Below are 22,278 nucleotides of genomic sequence, written 5' to 3'. Positions count from 1 at the left end.
ATGGATTAGGAAAACTGTAAGTGTAAGTTCTGAAGGAACCAGAAGTAGGTTGTTAAATATTAAGTATAATAAATAAATTCCCAAATCCTAGAAGGTAACAGTTCAATTCAAGAGATAAAAGCAGCAGAGGAATGATGAATGTAAACTGCAGTTCCAGAATAATAGTACTAATTTAAGCCCAGGACAGAATGAAAACTATCCAAAAAACTTTTCCTTTGTGAAGGAAATAGTAAACCTCTGAATGCAGCTGCCAGTTTATACCTGTATGTAGATGGGATCAGGGTGCCACCTGATTTCTTTCAAAATTATTTTTTTATAAATGGTTGCTATATAGCATTTGTAAATTTACTGCAATTATTATCCTACTGATTTTTTTTTTTCAATTCTAGAAAATAAATCACAGATATATAATGGATTGTACCACTTTAAAGCCCCCAACAACAACTAAAAAGCGTTATTAACCACAGAGTTATCCTCCCTCTTATTTCTCCTTTTCCTTTTTGTCATCAGTATGTGCAATACTGCCATACTATGTTAGAACAAACAAAACTTCTTAAACTATGGACTAGGAAATGACAAGATTTAAAAGCTTATGTGGCATTTAACAGTACAATGACTGTCCCAACAATTTCTCTAATCTGAAATTTTCCATGTAACACTATCACAAGGATCTACTTGATAAGTGAAAATAACAGCATTCATTTGACTATCACAGACAGGGAGACGGAATCTGCACTACTTTGTTAGCACTTGTATCACACTTTTTTGACAAAAAAATTTTATCACACTGCTATCTTTACAGAGAAAATGATATAAACAACATGTAAGTAGCTGATTTCTATAAGCTATTTTAAAGTATTAATGCAAAAAATGTATTGATATATGTAATTTGCTTTTTTTAACATCCCAGTTAGTATGACTTTTTAATAAGTGTTTAAAAACATACAAGGGCTTCACAGACCATTGAATAAATGGCATAAGACACATGCTTCTACTTGTAAATGAATTATTTAGCTTAAAGTGAATTGAAAGGCAAGAAACCCAGCTACAGAAAAAATACAATGTTAAAAGGTAGAAGATTATTTCTTTTGGAAAAACTTTGTCTTCGAAGGAAGCATCTGCTGGACAAGGAAAGCTCAATCTTCTTGTTAATAATTTGATGATGAAAAGAAAAAAAATATCAAAAGAGATACATTTAGCCAATTAATATTTCTCTTCTGTGAATTATTGTTTGCTCTCCAGGATGTTGGTAACTCAGATTACATTTTCAATCTTAAAACAACTGGGTAAAAAATACAAGTACACTACTATACCTATAATTATACATATACTGCATGCTACTATCCAGCTGAGTTTGTAACTTTTGCTAAACAGCTACTTTCTTTACTACTCCAACACTTTTACCATCATGCTTCAAGAAGATCTAGACATAGGACTGTGTCATGGTCCTTTGAATGAAGTCTATAAATAATGTAAAGCTTTGATGTGACAGATGTATTAGGCATCATAACAAAGATACATATTGCCCCTTGCTGATGTTTTTTACAGAGAGTATATAATACAGGAAAAGTATTAATTTATGGCAAATACAATACCCATCCTGCAAACTGCAGTATTTCAAGATAAACAATTAAGTCTATGGTTTATGTCTATGGTTTAATCTTATGCCAAGGGAAAAATTTTACACAGAACATTTCTTCAAATTGAAGAAAACATGCCATGAGGAAAAATACTTTGAGCTATCATGTACTTAGTGAATAGACAAAAAAAAAGTTTCCTTATTAACAAAAAAACACCGAAACTATTATGATCTTTTGCCAACTTTTTCACAGCTATTTTAAACATATCAGACTATCAGGTAAGCCTATGCCTCCTGTAAGGCTGTTGTTCAGTTACTAACTGTTCAGTTTACAAATGTTATACTAAGGAAAATAAACTATAAATCCATCTTGGAATATTATAGTCTGGCAGAAATGGACACCTTGATACCTCACTAGAGAAAGAACTGACTAATCTAAATTTAAAGTACAATACTACTGTATCTTTTTAACTCACTAAAAATGCTGATGCAGTGCTATTTCATTGCCTCGGTGCTTCATTTCTTCCTGAGCTGCTTTTCTCTTTGCCTGTCTAGCTACCAGCAAAAAGCTAATGAGATTTGATTTCTGCTAGGCATTCTTGTGATATGTTTGCATAAAATAAGATCTTTCTTCAGCCTCTGTCTCTTCCTAGAATTGGACTAAGCAAAACTATTTTTTCTCATGGTTTTCAATCACCATATAAATTTTGAGAGTAAGAATAAATGGAAATGCAAAGCATGTAATAAACTGCATCCTTTTCTGTCATCTCTAATTTCAAGTGCATTTTGTTGGACGATTTCCAGACCACTGGGAAGTTTGGTATGATATATCCATCTGCCCAGTAAGCTTCTAGGCTGATTTAAATCAGCATAACTTCGTGACTGGGGAACACAGACACCTACTTCAATATGCATGCAAGAAGACCAGAGACAGAGACTATCCATTTTTAAAGAACTTGCGTACTAAAACATGAAAATTGAATGACAGAATCTAAGGTGATCTCAAGGACCTTGTGACTGCCCTTTTGGGACCATGCTATTTTTTTGCCATTACTTTCTATTTACTAATGTTGGAGATGTATTAAATGTCCTGTTTGTATTGAACATCAAAAAATAGGGGGGAGAGAGAGAGAGAGAGAGAGAGAGAGAGAGAGAGAGGCTTTAAAAAAAAGCTTTACAAATCAGTCCATGCACTGTGGATTTTTGTTGCAATAACTTTGAACAGTTATCTTATGGATTCTTTTCCTAGTCTAACAGAAAAAAGGGCAGTATTTGTGATGAAACTGCTGGGATGATTGAAATAAAGAATATGTAATGCTGAAATGCAATACAAATTGAAAACTCCCTATTACCTTTTATCAAAACAATAACTAAGAAAAGCACTGCATCTTTCTTGTTAAGAGTAAATTTAATAAAAGTAGTTTCTTATTAAATCGGTACTAACTATGCTTTATAGATAAAATTTCCTGTAAAGTGAACATTTTTGAACAAACAGCACAGAAATTTTTACCACAGATAGTAAAAATATATTAAAAATAATATAAAAATATATCCATGTTTTATGGAGCTATCCACAAACTGCAGAGAAACGTAGTCATTTCTCTGTAAAAAGTAGTAAAAATTTCATACTCTGGTTCACTGTCATGAGATCATCTATTATTTCATTTATTATTAATTTCTGAATGAACTAAAATATTCTAAGCATGCAGAAAAATTAATCTGTCTCTCTTCTCAGAGCAGAACATTGCACTACAGATAGAAAGTACTTTTTTTTTTTCCTTTGTGGTAAAACACCATTAAAGTGTCACTTGTTTACTTTCTAATTTATTCTAAAAAAATTCTTATGCCACATTCTGGAATCTAAAATAAAATTAATTATATAATTATGCAAATAAGAACAGGACAATATGTTGCATGGCTAGAAGTCAACTATCTCATTTACAAAAAGAAAGATCCTATGGAATCAGGTAATTTCAGCAGTGTGATTCAAATCATGGACTGTTCATCTAAATTGTGTTTTCAGTAATAAAAAATGTATTCTGTTAATAAAGGTACCAACAATTCTATTCTAATATAGACACATTTCCCTGTCTGGGAAAACAACAGTAAGCTGTGCTTATCATGTGGTAGTAGGAATTAAAAACTGCCTTTGCAGTCTGTCCCAGAAAAGGGGAAGGCACATGGAAGGGGAAGGACTCTTTTTATCATGCATAAGAAAGCCTGCTGTCACTGACAAAGTGGACAGGAAGTTTTTTTCCATTTTTTTCCAAATTAATCCCCCCCCAAACCCTCTCCTGGTGAAACTACCCTTTGAGACAGTTGCTGGACTAACTGGTAGAAGAATCAAAATTCTTGGTATACTCCACAGATAGGTATTTTGAAAAGAGTAAAACAGTGTCACTGTCCTGTAAAACCTCTCTACGTTTCTTTCTCGAGATAGAAGAGTCATTAAAGAGTCATAAAGAGTCAAAAAAAAGAGTGTGGTCTCTATGTATATCTACCCAGGTATCAAGCAAGGCTTCATTCTTTCTCTCACAGCTGAACAATGAGGTGTCAAAATAAATGTTAAATGAACACTTTGACATAACATCTGAGACAAAATTCCATGTGCCAAATGCCTATATTTAGTGATCCTTACAAATATGAATCCTAGTGTGCGCTATTTTATTAGTGGAAGTGACCACTACTGCTCCTGAAGTTTCTCGTTACACTTGTGAGTCAATGATTTTCAAGATGCAAGGTCTTCTATCAAACCTAAATGATACCTTTGCTTTCCATGTACTAATCTTGTTCCTTCTAAAACACAAATTCAATTCTGAAATTATACTTTATTACTTTTGTTGATTTTATTGTGTTCTGTTCTGTTATCATATTTTGGAACACGATAACAAAAATGCATGGAGTAACTGGTGATCTAATTATTGGGTGGTTTGGGTCAGAAGTGGCCTTAAGGATCATTTAGATCCACCCTGGCTGCTATAAGCAGGGACACCTTCCACTGGACCAGGTTGCTCAAAACCCCATCCAACTGGCCTAGAACTCCTTCAGGGATGGCGCATCCACAACTTCTCTGCACAACCTCTTCCAGGGGCTCACCAGCCTCATAGTGAAGAATTGCTCCCTAGTACCTAATCTAAATCTACCCTCTTTCAGTTTTAAGCCATTACCCCTTGTCCTATCACTTGATGCCCTTGTCAAAAGTCCCTCTCCAGCTTTCTTGCAGGCCCTCTTTAGGTACTGGAAGGCTCCAATAAGGTCTCACTGCAATCTTCTCTTCTCCAGGCTGATCCACACCAGCCTTCTTAACCTGTCCTCATAGAAGAGGTGCTCCATCCCTCTGATCACCTTTGTGACCCTCCTCCAATGTCCTTCTTTTGTTGGGGCCCCAGAACTGAATGCGGTGCTGCAGGTGGGGTATCATGGAAACAGAGCAGAGGGAGAGAATCACTCCCTCAACCTGCTGGTCACACTTCTGATGCAGCCCAGGACTCCGTTAGGTTTCTGGGCTGCAAGCACACATTGTTGGGCCACGCTGAGCTTTTCATCCACCAGCACCTGCAAGTCCTTCTCAGGGCTGCTCTCAATCCATTTTCTGTTCAGCCTGTACTCGTGCTTGGGATTGCCCCAACGCACATGCAGGACCTTGCACTTAGCCTTGTTGGATTTCATGAGGATTGCATGAGTGGAACTGTCAAGCCTGTCAAGGTGCATCTGGACGGCAACCCTTCCCTCCAGCATGCTGACCACACCACACAGCTTGGTGTCTTTGGCAAACTTGTTGAGAGTGCCCTCAATCCCACTGTCCATGTCACCAACAATGATGTTAAACAATGCCGATCCCAGTACTGACCCCTGAGGAATGTCACTTGACACTGGTCTCCACTTGGACATCAAGCTGCTGACCACAACATTTTGTGTACAACCCTCCAGCCATTCCCTTATCCACAGAGCAGTCCATCTGTCAAATCCACATCTCTCCAGTTTAGAGACAAGGATGTCATGCAGGGCAGTGTCAAAAGCTTTGCAGAAGTCCAGATAGATGACATCAGTCACCCTTCCCTCATCCACTAACACTGTAATCCCATTGTAGAAGGCCACCAGATTTGTCAGGCACAACTTGCCCTTAGTCAAGCCATGCTGGCTGTCCCGTCACCTCCTTATTTTCAATGTGTCTTAACATAGTTTCCAGGAGGATCTGCTCCGTGATCTTGCCAGGAACAGACATGAGACTGACCGGCCTATAGTTCCCTGGATCTTCCTTTTTTCTTTTTTTTAAATATGAGAGTTTTGTTTCCCCTTTTACAGTCACTAAAAACTTCACCAGACTGCCATGACTTTTCAAATATGATGGAGAGTGGCTTAACCACCTCATCTGCCAGTTCCCCCAGGACTGCAGATTTATCTCATCAGGGCCTATGGACTTGTGCACCTTCACATTCTTTAGATGTTCTTGAACTTGATCTTCTCCTACCACAGGCAGTTCTTCATTCTCTCAGTTGCTGCCTTTGTCTTCTGCAGTGTGGCAGGAGCACTTGCCAGTGAAGAACGAGGCAAAAAAGTCATTGAGTACCTCATCATCCTCCCCGTCCCAAGTAACCAGATCTCCCCTTTCCTTCCAGACGGGGTCCACACTTTCCCTAGCCTTCCTTCTATCAGTGATGTACCTATAGAAGCTTTTCTTGCTGCCCTTGATGTCCCTGGCCAGATTTAATTCTGTCAGGGCTTTAGCTTTTCTAACCTGGTCCCTGGCTGCTTGGATAATTCCTCCCAGGGTAACCTTGCTTCCACGCTCTGTAGGATTTTGTTTTGTGTTCAAGTTTGTCCAGGAGCTCCTTGTTCATCCATGCAGGCCTCCTGGAATTTTTTTGCCTGACCTCCTCCTTGTCGGGATGTATTTTGCTCCTGAGCTTGGGGGAGGTGCTGCTTGAATATTAACCAGCTTTTTGGGCCCATCTTCCCTCCAGGGCTTTATCCCATGATGCTCTACCAAACAGATCCCTGAAGAGGCCAAAGGTTGCTCTCCTGAAGTCCAGGGCAGTGAGCTTGCTGAGCACGTTCCTTGCTGCCTTAAGGATCTTGGACCCTGCCATTTCATGGTCACTGCAGCCAAGGCTGCCCTTGAGCTTCACATTCCCCATGAGCCCCTCCTTGTTGGTGAGAGCAAGGTCCAGTATAGCACCTCTCCTCATTGGCTCCTCTGTCACTTAGAAAAGGAAGTTATTGCCAATGTATTCCAGGAGCCTCCTGGATTGACCGATTTCAAGATGGAGCTCAGAAATGAATTGTTAACTTCCAACATTAATTCACAATGTCATTAAAAGATACTGCTTTCAGATATATATGGCTAGAACAAAGACACTTCATATTTCAAAGTAAGGTTTAGTTTGCCACTGTATTTCATTGAGAATACTTCTGTTTTAATTGGAAAAACTAAGACAACCATAATACAATACTTAATAAATAGCAATGTATTGAATCATGTGCTATAATCAGCTGTAATTCTTCAGCTTTGTTCCTGTACAAGCAAACCTAGGTTTCAGTGCAGGGAGTATACCTGCAATTATGCAAATTATGGCTATGACAGAGATTTCCAAAATTATTCTGAGTTTGCAAATGATCATGAAATTTTACCAGAGGCAAATGGATTTCAAATATATAGATAACAGCACAGAGTTTGGTGTATAAAAACAAGCACTCCAAAAGAAAACTATTGTCTTTTTCAAAGGTACTTTTATACTCATCAAAACAATGTATTGTGAATTTATTTGTTTGTTTATGTTCTCAGGCTGATCAATGAAAATCAGCAAACTCTATACTGCATACATTTTGAGTCTATTTGAATGATTTGAATGATCATTTATGGGCAAATAAATTATTTGATGTACAGAAGACAAAAAAATTAAGGGGTTTTTATTTATACTTTTAGAGGCAAAATCTTTGAGAAAGTTTTTGCTTCTCCTATGCTGCTGAATAGGAGTCTCTTCACAACAAGACCAACTAGAATGGTTAAAGATATTACATAAAAAAAGAAGCTAATAGTTAAATGACTTCAAGATTCTGAAAGAGTTTGTGAAAATTTTCTAGAAAACATTATATGTTGAAAAAAGATTTATGACTTTTGGTCTGGGTGATGAATATTTAATCTCTACTTCTGAGACATTTAAGAATGAGCAAGACAAATTTCTGCGAGAAATACTCTAGGTACATTTCAACCTCTTGAGGTTCTTTTCAATCGGACATTCATTCAAATGTTTGTCTTCAAATATTTTTATATTTATATGTGTTATCTTCTTTAACAAGTCCTGAAGTCAAGAATTAAACACAACTCTAACAAATTTAATTATTGCATCATTCAAAGTATTCCTCATGGAATGAGTACAAACATCTAATTCAATTGTGAAGGATAGTTACCTTTCTTTGTCATCCTTATCTGTTAAAGGGAGGAAAAAATATTAATGTTGCAATGGCCAATGATTATTATACACTTTAATGGAATCTATCCTGAGAAAGACAAATTAAATCAAGGCTCTTCCAACTTATGACCTCATTAAAATATTTCTTGACAACATTACTCAGAGTTGGATCTGACACGCAATACCACAGTCCCAAAAGAAAAAAAAACAAACACAAAACCACCGTCTTGGGGGTCCTGCTTTTCTTCTAGACAATGTCAGTCTTTCAGCTAACCTAGTTATTCTGTTGCTATAAAGATTTCTATACTACTCCACGTTGTAAATATTTTCTTAATTTACATGCTATATATCAATCTATTACTATAATTATTAATAACAAAACCACAGTTTTCCAAATGTTTCATAAGAATTAAAACCCTTCCTAAAAGAAAAAAGGAACACCTGAAGTACACAATCAAATTAATCAAACCATAATATTATTAATGTTAACATACACTAGGGTTTGTTATCCACATACTTACTTGTGACCCATTTCATGGGCAATGGTAAAAGCGAGATTCAGACCATTGTCCTCTGCAATTATACATTTTCGTTTTTCACTGCACATTCCACTCAGATAGGCTATACCTAGGAAACACAACCACCACATTCAATTATTTTTTATTATTACTAACTGTATAGTATAATCACACTATAGACCCCAATCGCGTCTGAAACCTTATTGTGGTCAGTGCCATTCAAATATATAAACAGATATCTGACAAAGGTTTACTTACCCATAAGTCAGAACAACTGATTTTGGCACAAAATTGGATAAAAGGTAGCAAAGAAATTGCAACAATGATAATATTACTAGATAGTAATATTGCTTGATTACACAGGCTGCAATGTGCAGAAAATGTATTCTTTAAAAGCATTGCTAGGTACCTTAATGAGATGCAATAGAACACATATACAAATATCAATACCACTACAAATGAAAATAGATGTCTACAACAACAGGGCACAAATCTGAAGAGGCGTTTCTTCTGACAGACTCAAGAAGACAACGCAAAGCACAGAGCTGTGCCCCTACATTATCACTATTAAGCGCTGATATAGCATTCAGCATTTTAACGATTTTAAAAATGTGTAAGAGAGTCAGGTGTCACAGAATTACAAGAATTCATAGGAGACCGCAGCCTTGACAAATGCATTAATTGTAGAGGCTATAATGCCTCTACTACATAATACCTAAGTTTTCAAAAAATAGAAGCCTGAATGGTAGGCTTTTGAGTTCAAGTTCAGCTTCTCAAAGGTAAAATGCCTGTAATTACAAAAACTTGAGGAACATGCGGCTTGACTGGGGTAATGGTAATTTTTTTCAGACCACAAATACATTTAATGGGAACCTATTGTCACTCACTTGAAATTTCAGAGAAAGTAATCAAAATGCTGTTTAAGTGTTTGGCCTTCTTCCCAGGAACATCCTTTCAATGGAATGGTGCCCTCTGGATCAACATGTTTGCTGGATGTTTGCATGTAAAGGTCAAGCTTGAAATGTTCGACAGTGTTTGAAATTTAGTCATAATTATCTTTCTAAGTTAACACGATAAAAGTCATTCTTCTTACAATCCAAGTATTTGTCAGCCTGTGAGTACAACACCTCATCTACAACATGAAATTCAAGTAGTAACCCCAACACTAGTCTGGCAGCGATGCTCTCAATAGAACTGGCTGGAAGGTTTTGGACACAAAACTCATGTGACAAAAAATGCTGTTGAGGTCTGAACAAAACAAGCACAAATTACATTTGAATTATGCATAATGTTTCAACTTGTAGTATTTCTTTCCAAAGAAGGGAGAAAAAATGAAGCAGGCAGTAAAAGTAATTTGGGATACAAAAAAAGAAGGCAAAATATGTTCAAAGCAAAAAACCTGAAGCCCTTCAAATGGCATCTCATGGTAAACGTAGGTATCATTTATATTAACTCCATTGAAAATAAAGAGAATTAAGAAACACTGTGAAACGTAATGTTTTATTTCAAATGTTATGCTCCAGTGGCTGAAATAAGAAGAAAAATACTTCTCTGGAATTAGTTCCACAGTCACATTCATTTTCTTTCAAGTTTTGATGAGCAAACTGGAAAAGATAGAGCTGCTTTTAATACTGTAGCTCTACGTAGTAGCACTGGTAACAATACCAGAAGCAGACATCAGGGCTCTGACTTCAGCCAATGCCAATGCATTTATAAAGAGCTAAAAAAACCCAGAAAGATTACTCTTGCTATAGACAAAACCCAGTGCTGCATTTTGAAGTGTTGTGGGCGTTCCTATTAGTATAATGCATAATGCTCAGAAATATCTTCCTTACTTTACTGATTTTGGCTGGGATAAGGTTAACTTTCTTCACAGTAGTTGGTAAGAGGCTGTTTCAGATTTGTGCTGGAAACGTGCTGATAACACAGGGATGTTCAGTCACTGCTGAGCAGCGCTTACACAGAGTCAGGGCCTTTTCTGCCCCTCGCCCCACCCCACCAGCGAGCGGGCTGGGGGTGCACAGGAACCTGGGAGGGGACACAGCCGGGACAGCTGACCCCAACTGACCAAGGGGATATGCCATACCATATGATGTCATGCTCAGCAATGAAACCTGGGGGGAGGTTGGTGGGGGAGCTGCTGCTCGACGACTCACTGGGCATCAGTCTGTTGGTGGTGAACGACTGCTTTCATTTGCACCACTTGTCTTTCTTGGGTTTCTTTCTCTCTGTTATTTTCCTTTTCATTACAATTACTTTTATTTTTATTTTATTTCAGTTAGTAAACTGTTTTCAATGCAACCTGCAAGTTTTCTCACTTTTAGCCTTCTGATTCTCTCCCCGCATTCCACTGGTGGGGACTGAGTGAGTGAGTGGCTGTGTGGTGCTTAGTTGCTGGCTGGGGTTAAACCCAACACTCTACTGCCGATGGCTGTCCTCAGCTGGATAAAACTTGGTGGCATCTACAGAAAGATAATTCCCAAACCTCCCTCCACCTGTTGATGCTAAGTACTAACTGGAACTGTCTGATGCTCTCCAGTTTTTTGCAGGGAAAAGAAGCCCCCTAACCTTCTTGTGGCCTCTAAAATGGCAGTTCAAGTTCATTAGCAGTATCTTTCCATACAACAACATGAATGCTATCAGATGCTGTCTATCCTGCCTGACCCCCGGTTTATTGCCAAAGAGCTACGCACATCGCAAGTTTCATACCTATTTTGCAGATGAAGCAGTCAGCAGTAGTAAGCATTTGCAACAATACTCAATACATATCACTAATAATATTTTCATATTTGGCATTCCTTGAAGGGAATTGATTATATTTGACCTTTTTAAGTGTAACATATGAAACATAAGACCTGCATTTAATTTAGATCAAATTAGATTCTTGCTTCTAGAAATGTCCATAAGAATCAAATGCAATTAATGCTTTATGACTTTTCAGCTATTAAACAAAGTCAACGTCATATGTGAAAGCCACATCCCACAGCAGCTACTGGATGTAAATCAGCCAACTACTGGCTGTGAACTATTTTCATGTCTTGTCCTTGGTTATTAATTTCGTATGTAGAGAAAACGAAACTGACTTCAGTAAGCAGCTGCTCTTGCTTAGTTGTCTGCATTAGGTAAGAAAAGGAATTTCTTCTTTAAATATATGTATGTTCACTGAAGTTCCTGTGGCTTATTAACACAGCTGGAACTGCTCCAAGGTTAAATCCACAAGAAGAAAAAAAAGAAAAAAGAACAATTGCTCCCTTGTTGTGATTAAGGTATTCCTAGTGAACCCCACGGTCTCAATACACAGCTTCAAATTAAAACACTTCATATAGAAAAGTGTTGGCTAGAAAGCAGTAATGTCATCTCAATGACAATTTAAGGAAGGATCCTGTTATTTATCTATAAAGAAAGCTGTGTTTTGAAACAAAAAACCACTGAACGAATACCTGCCAAATGTAAAATATCCAAATTACTTCACTCTGTAGATAACTATTTCTCAAGTTAATTCAGAAGAAAATACATGCAATATCAATTAAGGGAGTAAAGCTTTACCATTGTGCCCTGGAACAGCAACATATGGGACTACATTTTCTTATCAAACATGTAAATATCCAAATGAAATACACACTTCTTCAGAAAAGTAGAATTTTTGCCAAAGTCATAGCAGTGGTTTATTACTATTACAGCTGCTATTACTGCTACACATAGAGATGGCTATTTCATTCTATATAATATAGTAACTTTTTTTTAGAATTTTCTCATCTCTTAATGAACTTCCTTACCTCAAATTATTTATTCTTTCAGCATAAGCACAAATTACAACTTTTCTGTTGAAAAGCTGTGGTTCAGCTCAGAGGGATGTTACGGAAAACACATTAACAGCTGAAGTATCCAAACAAATTTTTCAGCTTTACCTGCTCATTTGTAACCTGTTGCCCATAACATAATTGCACTACATATATTAAAAGGTTACTGCCAGCATTACCTCAGGAACAAAAATTCCATAGCAAAAAAACCCAGAATCACATTAAGAAATATGCAGTTAAATATACAAACATGGCTTTCTTACAGTGACCATATCATGTGCAAGTATGACTTGAGTATGTCTGCATTTGTAATATTGCATTGTAAAATGCTAAATAATGGTTCTTGGTTTTCCCTGTATAGTGAACCAATGAAATAGAGTTAATATTCTGAAAGTTTTAATCATACAAATTACTTAGCACGTTTGAACTTCTTTTCCTCTGAACTTCTTTGGTTTCACAACACATTCAAACTTGGTTTAGAACCATTAGCTATGTGCTTATTCTGAATCCCTTCCCTCAAACTTGCTCAATTTAGATACCTTTAAAAAAGAAAGAGGCCCTTCCACATACAACCTGTTTAATCCATTGATATCACCTGGATGTCACCTCTACACTTTCCTGAGCTATTTCACAGCTCTTCTGTTTTGGGAACAGAATGTTCTGCCCAAGAGATTATCCTCCCTGCTGCCCCCTCCCCGCCCCGCCCCCCCCCCCGCCCCCCCCACCCCCCCCCCCCGATTAGAAGGCAATAACTACTATACAAAATACAGGAAAATGTTCCTGTAACATATTCTTTGATGAAGAGGGATAGGGGATCACCCAGATATCTGTTCTAATACTGACCAAGAGCAGAATCTACTTGAATTTCTGGTCCATATGAAATCAAAATTCCATAAAACCCACATACAGGCTGAACAAACTGAAAAGAGCATATATATTTGTATAGCACAGTTCAGAGAAAAAAATATGCAGCATTTCCATTTTAAAGCTTTTTTAATGAAGGAGTATGAACTGTTCTCAGGAATCTAGGGATACTATGCTGTTGTGCTGTCTATCTATCAGTAAAAACTGTCAAATTTAACCAAAATGAAAAACTAAACCAGAACAAATTCCCAGTGCCTACTGCATTCCCTGTCATCTCGGTAAATTAATGAAGCACAATATTAATATTGAATACACATTAAATATAATTTCAAGAATACTGAAACTGTTCATGAGCTTCACAAGTGATGGATCTATTTTCATTAAATTAGTGTACATAAAACTGATATTGCTGAAGGTAATGCTATAAATATAAGTAATAGTTATGTATAGAATTTTCTTCTATAAAATTTCTACACCAAGCTTCATAAATAACAGTATAGAACACTGATTAAATATAGGTAAGCCAGAAATGGACAGAAAACATGCAGAAACACTCTGAACCACAAAGGTTCAAAAAAAAAAAAAATAGCTTTCAGATGATGTCATGCAGTGATACATTCCTGATAGCATGACTTTAATTTGAATTATTGATGATGCACAACCTTAGCAAGCCTCTGCAATACAAACATAATTTAATGCCCAAGTACATCTGGCTTTTGATTTGAACGTAAGTATTTTAAATTTGAACCAGCAAATCAATGGGCCTGTGAGCATAAATGATAGTACTTAACTGGACTTCATTACTAATCTAACAAATTATTTTTTTTAGAAGCCCAGATACTTTTCTTAAGAAGCAGGTGAAAAAAGCTTTCCACAGAGCTTTTTCCACACTTAAAAGTCTAATTAGCACAAGCTGCTCTGAAAAGAGCCCCAGACACTGACAATTTCCAGGACAAACAATCTTGTCAGTCATCAGTATATCAGCAGCCCTTAAACACAGCAGCAGTCAAAAAAACAGAGTTAACAAACAGAGTCTCGAATCCAAATAGAATCCTAGAAATATTTGGGTCTTTTCAAAGTAAGGGATATCAGCAGTAATAATAACTATACCTATATGTGCAAGTATATATATATGTATACAAATGCACATACACACCAATGCAAGACATCAGAAAAAAATAATGGGATATAAACAAATCAACTTCTGCTGCATTTTATGCAACATAACTCAAATATTATTCACCTGTTTTTTTAGTTTATGATTACGTACATCTGAGAAAAACTGATGCTTCAGAAAAATACTTTATCAATATCTAATAAAAATGTGATTTTATGTTTCAAAATAGACTATTAAGTTTACTCTTCTCCTTTCAGAAAAACTGCTTCACTTTAATCCTTAGCGTAGAGAAAAAGTCTGAAAACAGGAAGGGTATAATCAGTGTGTGTCACAAACATATGAACAAATTCTGAATGTGTGACTGTACAGTTTTAGGTCCTTTAGTTCTTTACACCTTATGAACAGTCCACAAATGTCTATCCTGTTATCACAGGGATGGGATGACAGAACTGCTAGAGAATACTAGTTTTCTTCTAAAATGCACTCTGCATGGAAAACGTTTCTCTCAAGATGAATAGACAGATGAGACAGTAAATGAATTCTCCTCTCTATCCACTCCTGGCCTTTGTTGACACATGTTGGAGGAATCCCCTAAGCTAAAGGCTGCATCCATACTGTCACCTTTAACAGCCACCAAAACATTTATTCTCTGAATCTGAGTATTCCTTCTTAACCCATTCAGAGTTTTGGTCCATAATGTGATGGCAAGTAGCTCCAGAGTGTAACTTGTGTACAAGAGTACATTTTTCTCTTTTTATGAAGACTGCATAGAGGATATTCTAACTCAAACATAAAGCTCTATTAATCTATTCAAAGCTACATATGCCTTCCTAGATCTCCATCAGCTATGTCAATGACAAACTAAGAAGGTCTAGCACATTTAGCAACTCCTCAAGCAGAGCCCTCTGCATACCTTACCTTCTCTTGTTCTAATACAGTCTTTCTGACAAAAGCGGTTATAGTCAAAAGGCCAGGTGTACCATGGGTTAATAGAAGACCAACATTATGACTTCTATGGTTCTCTATGCTTCCTTAGTTAGTCTTAACAGTCACTTTACTCAGCTGACATTTCAATGAGCTGACATGTCAGTGAGCTGACATTTCCAAAGAACTGTCCATTGTCATTCTCTGATATCTTTTGTGAGTGGTAGCAAAGCCCATGGCTTCACACAAGAATAATTTTTTTTCTTAATATGCATTACTTCATATTTGGCAATACGTAACTTCATCTGCTGTTTCACTGCCTTTTGAGTATCACAACGTTCATCTGCAGTTCTTCCCATCAGCCTCATACCGAACTATTCAGAATGAAACAATATGAAAGCAGGCCACCACTATTCAAAATTCTTTATGAAGTGAGTCAGCGCTGAACTCACGGACACCTCCTTCTAATGTAAATACGGGCAAATAATCCACGTCTTGTTTTTAAATTTTAAGCATATGAAAAAAATTCTTTAAAACTTAAAGGAAAAAATGTAAAGCAACAATACACTGTAACATAGCCACTGAGTACATCCAGTATACTTTTTAATTGCCCCCCCCCCCCCCTTTTTTTTTTCTCTAAAGGCAACATCACAAAGTGGAAAACTTATCCACAAAAATACATATGAACAGAAAAAGACAAAGATGTAAAACAAAACTGCATGCTGGAAAATGAAAAGAAAAGAAACATAAATGGAAAAAGAAAAGTCACGACTTCCTTTCCTCCACATTTGACTTTGTTTTGCACCTGTAATCTAGAAACAGAAAAAAACTTGGTTAGATTGTGTGTAATTGATGTTGAAGAGGTCCTAAGTCATTCTGTTCAGAAGAAAATGTAAAAAAATCACAGTGTAGGGAGTAACGTGCAATAAAGATTTCCTTTACTTCATATTTTCTTATATTATCAATATGAAAGAAAAATTAAACAAACTTTCTAAGCAATAACTTCAATCTTCTAAGAAACGGAACTAGTTTGATCCATTACCCTAACTTCCTCATGGTATGATTTGCATAAACAATTTTTCTAGATGTTTGTTTTACATGGCATAGAAAATTATTAGTTATCTTGATCTACGCTTAAAAGTTTAACTTTTGGACAGAAGTAGAAAAATCTATTTTTAGGACTTATACAATAAAGACTTTCAGTCATTAAATTACATGGCTAAATTATGAGAGTGCTTTATGAAAGCTTCATGGAACTTTGCTGTACACAATCAAGATCTGACTTTGAAAAGGAGACACCTCACTTCTTTGGCAACAAAACTGAATTGGGTTTTCCATAATAAACCAGAAGCTTGTTACTTAAAAACCCAGAAACAGCTTTCAAGCTGAGTGCCAGCCTTTTCAGAACACCTCTGACCAAACACATACATAAATAAATTTCTCTTGAGGACATGCTTTTCACTGATGCATTGGACAGATGTAACAGATACACCGTTTACTTTGAATGAATATCACATGGCTCAGAATAAGAATTGGTGCGTGCTTCCTACCATAAAACTCTGTTTCTGTACATCCACAAAACCCTTGTTACTCTACTGACAAGATGGGGAGATGAGGACAGTAAACACTGCAGTACACGACAGGAATTATTTTTAACAACTCAAACTTGCTTTCTAGGTTTCCCAACTTGTTCTACAGTTACATTTGCTTTAGAGGTTGTTTTGCAATCTTTCAGACTGTTATTTATAGCTTTCTCTATCAACCCCTTCTGGGGATGACATTTTTTCCTTCTACATAAATGAAAGGGAAAGCTATTTGTGTGAACTAGCCATTTCCAGCCCTCATGATATCTAAGCACTTGGCACTCCTGATCTTAGGATTAGCTGTAGCTAATCAGCAACAAGAATTTACTCTTTACCAAGAAAAGTTTTTATTACTATGCATTACTTATATAGATGCACAGCATTAAAGTGACCATTAGGAAGAAATGTATTTTAAAACATTGTGTTAGATGGAAAAAAGTAGAGTTTGAATTCTGGTTTTCTTTGATAGAATGAACCCTAACATAGAAGCTAAGGGAAGACTGCTACTAACGGTTCACCACAACGACTACAGAACATATAAACCCAATCATACATTTCCCTTTTACATATTCACCTTTGTGACCGGATACACCACTACTCCAAACTGGCACCCACAAGTTGTATAAAGTATTACAAGGTGATATGTGTGCACATGGTATTAAGGCTGTGTCTATGCCTTTAGAAATGTCTCTACATTTCTGTGTACATATACATACATACTTTTCTTTTTTTCTACTCTTTTGATTCTTATTTAGCAGATTTTTCATTTTCCTTTTGCACACCTGCTTTACTTAAAATTATTTTAAAAAAAAAGTTTACCTTTTTGTGTCTACTCAATAAACCCATAAAACAGAAGAAGGGTCAGATGAGATGGGCAAGGGTGATATGGTTATGAAGCTTATGAAGGAAGAATGTAGGGAATGACTGACCAGAGCTGTTTCAAAGAAAGTTGAATTTAACAGAAAAGAGACTGGAGGGTTTGTTTTAGTAAATGCCTGTATCAGTTCATTGGATTAGCTGTTTGTGTAAATGTTTCCCCTGAGTTAATCAAAAGGGTGTGAATGTCTTCTTGAGTTAGGGGTAAGTGCCTATGTGGCTCAGCTCTACAGAGTACAAAAACGGAACAACTTCAGTTGCTTCAGATATCCTTTCAGAAGATGGAAGCAAAAGTAACACTGATCTATATAGCATCCATACAGAATTAGCCTCTTAAAAAAATACATTTTCTTCCCTAATGTTTTGAGTTTAAGCCAAGTTCTGCTGAGTTGCTGGGAACTAACCTTGCATCAAAGCACATGGTAGTGCTTGAACCTGTCAGGAAGCAAGTAGGACCACTATGAACATCTGGGATATGAAGTGGGTATTCTGTGTTTAACAGTGACATGCAAAAGTCTGAGAGAGTGAGGCATCCTCGAAAGTGGGAAATTCTCTGTGAAGTTCTTTAAAGAGAAAAATTATTCTTCAGATGCATAATAATAAAGTAAATGTTTCATTGTAAAAAACTGTAAAAACAGATAACAGGAAAATTATTACCAGGCCTACATATTACCTTCTAGAATATTTTTTGAGAAATAAAATGCCTGATACATGGGAACAAATCTTAGATGGTTACACAGCCTGATGAATATTGGATGATTCATATCTGGTATTAGTCCATCCAAAATCTGTAAGGAATAGATGACATAGATTTACTGTGACAAGTATTAAAAAACAGTTATCTTTTACAGGAAGAGAGGGACCAAGTAAATTTTCTAGCCCAGTATATACACTTTGTGCAAAACTTTTTAGAGGCTTGTAAACTGAGGCTTCTGCTACAATATGACTTTAAAAGGAAAAGTAGGAATCACAGACTCTACACTGAATTCAAAGGGAGGTACCTTTGCCAAAAAGGCAATTGAAATTTTAGTTTGCCAAGCATATCAGAGTAGTACAAGATATTGCAATTTGAATACTTACTAGCATTAAGAAACACAAACTGACCTCAACTCATGAAGATGACCTTTTCTAATGTTTTACAGAGCTTTGCTGTTGTGCTTTCTTGCCACTGACATTTTCTTTTTAACATAAGAACTATTTTAAACATACTTTTATAAAAATAATGCTTAGTTAATTTAAAAATTTTTTAAATACCTGAAATACATTCAAAACCCCCAACATTTTATTTTAAAGTATATTTTAAAAAAGCCCCATCATTTAATGTCAAGGGCCCTGGCCCAAGGAAACCAGAAGCACAGTGCACAGAACAGCATTTTTATGAAAATAGGTAGGCTTTAGACTTCCAGAGGAGCTATGTACAGTATAGGTACTTTAAAAGTTCCTCTAGTTTTCTAGATCAGTTTTGAAGTAGTCTCCATTTCCTAAATGAAAATTTTACATAACTTCTGGAACCTTAAAATAATTGTACTGACCTTAAAACTTCAGTGTATATGTTATTTTAAGATTTAAGATTTTAAGATTAAATGTTTTCTATAGTTTGTCAAAAAAGCAGAAAGTACTTATTGCACTCCCATTTTAATGTAAACGCTGTATTTTTAAAACTGCCTCTTGTCTTTTATTCTGCTTCTGAGAAAATCTGACCCTCCCCGTAAGAAATGTGATTAATAGATGTTATCCTGCAACATGAAATGGTCCAATTAGTTGTCAGAACTGCTTCCACTGCTGTGAATGTGAGTCCACTTCAAGATGTTTTAAAATACTGTAAGCCTACTACTCTGTACACTTGGGTCAAAATATATTAGCATCACAGAGTAAAATATATACTAGAGATAATTAAGAATTATGTCACTCCCTCCAAATAGTGAAAATATTCACCCAGGTGCTTTCCTCTCTTCTTGCCTTCCTGACATCTGGGTTTCAATTCTCACAGTCATAAAATGTGCAGCTGCTAAAGTTGCCTCCATGTTCTGTACATCTATGCACTTTGCAATGCCTTTGAATTCACCTCTTGTCTCATTCCATCAGATCATTTTTTTTTCTTAATACGCTTCCAAGCGTATATATATTGTGTAACATCAATTCCCCTTACTGATTTGGTCTACTCATAATATATCACCAATGCTTTTCCTGGTCCTACAAAGACTCCAGCCTTGATACCCCACTAAGGTGATTTTCCTATAATTTAATTTTTGATTCCTTCTTCCACTTGTCTTGGTACCATACTCTGTGCAACAAACCGATCAGAAATCACTCATGAGACCATATAATTTTCACTCTAACACACATTCCTCAGACGTATTTTTACAAAAAATATGAGGAAAACAAGACCATCTTGTTTTCTTTTGTAATTTATTTTACTATATCCATGCTATGGAAATGACACTGTGTGGTAGAAACATAAAATTGTTCCTTGACCAACACTGCTTCAGCACAGTAATATATAGACTCATTTTCTGCACTCTGGGTGATTTCTCCAAAACATTTCTCATGCTTTCATGATATCATCAAGCTAAAAGTGATACAATGTGGTTATTTTATGTTTTTCACATGAACAAATTATGCTTCGCTTCACTATGACAGAGTGTCCCAACTTGTACCTGCACCTGATTAGTCTCTTCAAGACCATGTCTCAATGTTCATACAAACTGTTTCCAGCAACTCAAAAATTCTTTGAGTTTGTTGGGATGGTCCTCAAGAAGTGTGAACTCTATGAAAGCAAGCTGAAAAGAGTATCAGGTCTTTCTTCTTCCAGGGAATCCATTATCCAAACTACCTTTCCAAAGTCTGCAATACACAAGGTAATCAAGGACTAGAGGCTCCTGTATCTCGCATGGACAGCACTAAACCCTGACTAGTCCCTGCTTGAGAAAGCTGAGTAAAGGATGACTTGATGAGAAACTCATGTTTTATTAAGGGTAGGGTACCATCATGCTGAGAACATAAAATCTTCAGTACAGACAAAGCAGAAATACAAAGGAACTCCTTGCCATTTAAATATCACAAAAGGGAACATGGATTCAAACTGAAAAGCTGCCCAAAGACATTTAAATGAAGTGTGAGCCTTGACCCTGTACCTCTGTTCCTTCCTGCTTGTATTTGTGGAACATTTTCCCTTGTAATTTGACAAGTTAGATGCAACTGTATGGATCATATACAGTTCCCTCCGTAAATATAGAGCTCCTTTTGCTTCCTCCTCATCTAAAGGACCCATGTATCACTGCCAACCCATCCCATTCTTCATAATCCATATGCATTCACTACACAGTCTACCTAATTCCATTAAGTTGATAGTTGTTTTCCAGTATATAGCTATGGGACATGAACTGACGCATTACTCACAAGGAGCTACACCTGATCTCTCTTATTTTGAGAAAACTTCTAATAAACAACAGTGGGTTTTTTCAGTTCAAAATACTATACAGGGTAGTAACTGAAAAATGATCGCACCTTTAATACTATCTTAACTATCCTCTAAGTAATGGCTTTTATACAAATAGATACTATTAAAGGCAACCATAAATACCAACACTATCAACAATAAAATTATCCTGCACATCAAATGAGTAACGTGTTAGACTGCTTCATTCTCAAAAATTATTATTCCTTGAACCAGAACATCCACAAGCTAACAGAAGTTCAATACAGGTGTCTTAGATTTTCTCTGCTCTATCTTAAATTTATGTACCTTTCCATGATGATTTAAAAAAATCTTGTGTATTAAAGGTATTTGTATACCAGATACCCTGTACTATCACATGGATAGTCCTTCCTACAGAACTTTTGTATTTCTACACTTCTACATAGTTCAGATTATACTAAATGAAACATCCAAGCAATGTCATGGGAGAAATCAATATTCAGAAGCCACTTGTGAATATTGTGGTTACTGAAGCATTTGCAGCTACTGGATACACATGAGCTACAATAGTTTTAACAAATACAAAAGTTTATGAAGTGAAATTGAGTGAGATCTCTATGGCTGGCTTTTCCACAAAAGCACTTAGAAGATGCTCCCACTGTCACTGTATAGATGTTCCTTTATATACAGGTCAGTTAACTTATTATCACAATCTTGCATAAAAAAGCATGCTGTATCAATGCAAAATTGTACGTATTGTAAAAGTTGTATGAATGACTTAGATTAGGTTACACATTGGAAATCTCCATAGGAAGATCAAATGCAGATTAAATGGCGAACCCAGTTCTCTGAATGTCAGCAATCTTACAGCCAAAAATTATCTTTCCTTTACACAGGACATGTTCAGAGTATCTTCTCTTCAGGACAACTTTTGTATTTTGGCGTAAATCATCTCACAGGGCAAACACACAAAGCTTACAACACTCTTTCCGTTTTTACAGATTTTGTGTAGCAGCAAGCTTGGAGATATGTCAAGAGAACATTTTTGACTTAGAAAGTTTAACTGACTGCAGCTATGCCTTCACTGGGAGAAACTTGTGGTTGCTTCTCCTTACCCAGTCCGTCTCTGCAAATGCTTGGGCTCCTACTCTCAATTCCCCATGGCACCCAGCACAGTAACAATCAT

The 22,278-nt window shown here is 36.3% G+C and overlaps 1 protein-coding gene across 1 annotated transcript in view; it reads right to left on the bottom strand.

Moving 5' to 3' along the window:
• Positions 1-22,278, bottom strand: part of ADAMTS19 (ADAM metallopeptidase with thrombospondin type 1 motif 19) — a 150,584-nt gene that overhangs the window by 66,737 nt on the left and 61,569 nt on the right. The window contains exon 8 of the mRNA XM_040580813.1: positions 8,514-8,619. Within this exon, the coding sequence (XP_040436747.1) occupies positions 8,514-8,619 (106 nt within the window). The remainder of the gene's footprint in view (positions 1-8,513; positions 8,620-22,278) is intronic.

This window comes from Falco naumanni, chromosome Z (assembly GCF_017639655.2).
Source record: "Falco naumanni isolate bFalNau1 chromosome Z, bFalNau1.pat, whole genome shotgun sequence".
Lineage (NCBI taxonomy): Eukaryota > Metazoa > Chordata > Aves > Falconiformes > Falconidae > Falco > Falco naumanni.
Note: the sequence above shows the minus strand (reverse complement) of the source record. Positions and strands in the feature narration are given on the sequence as shown.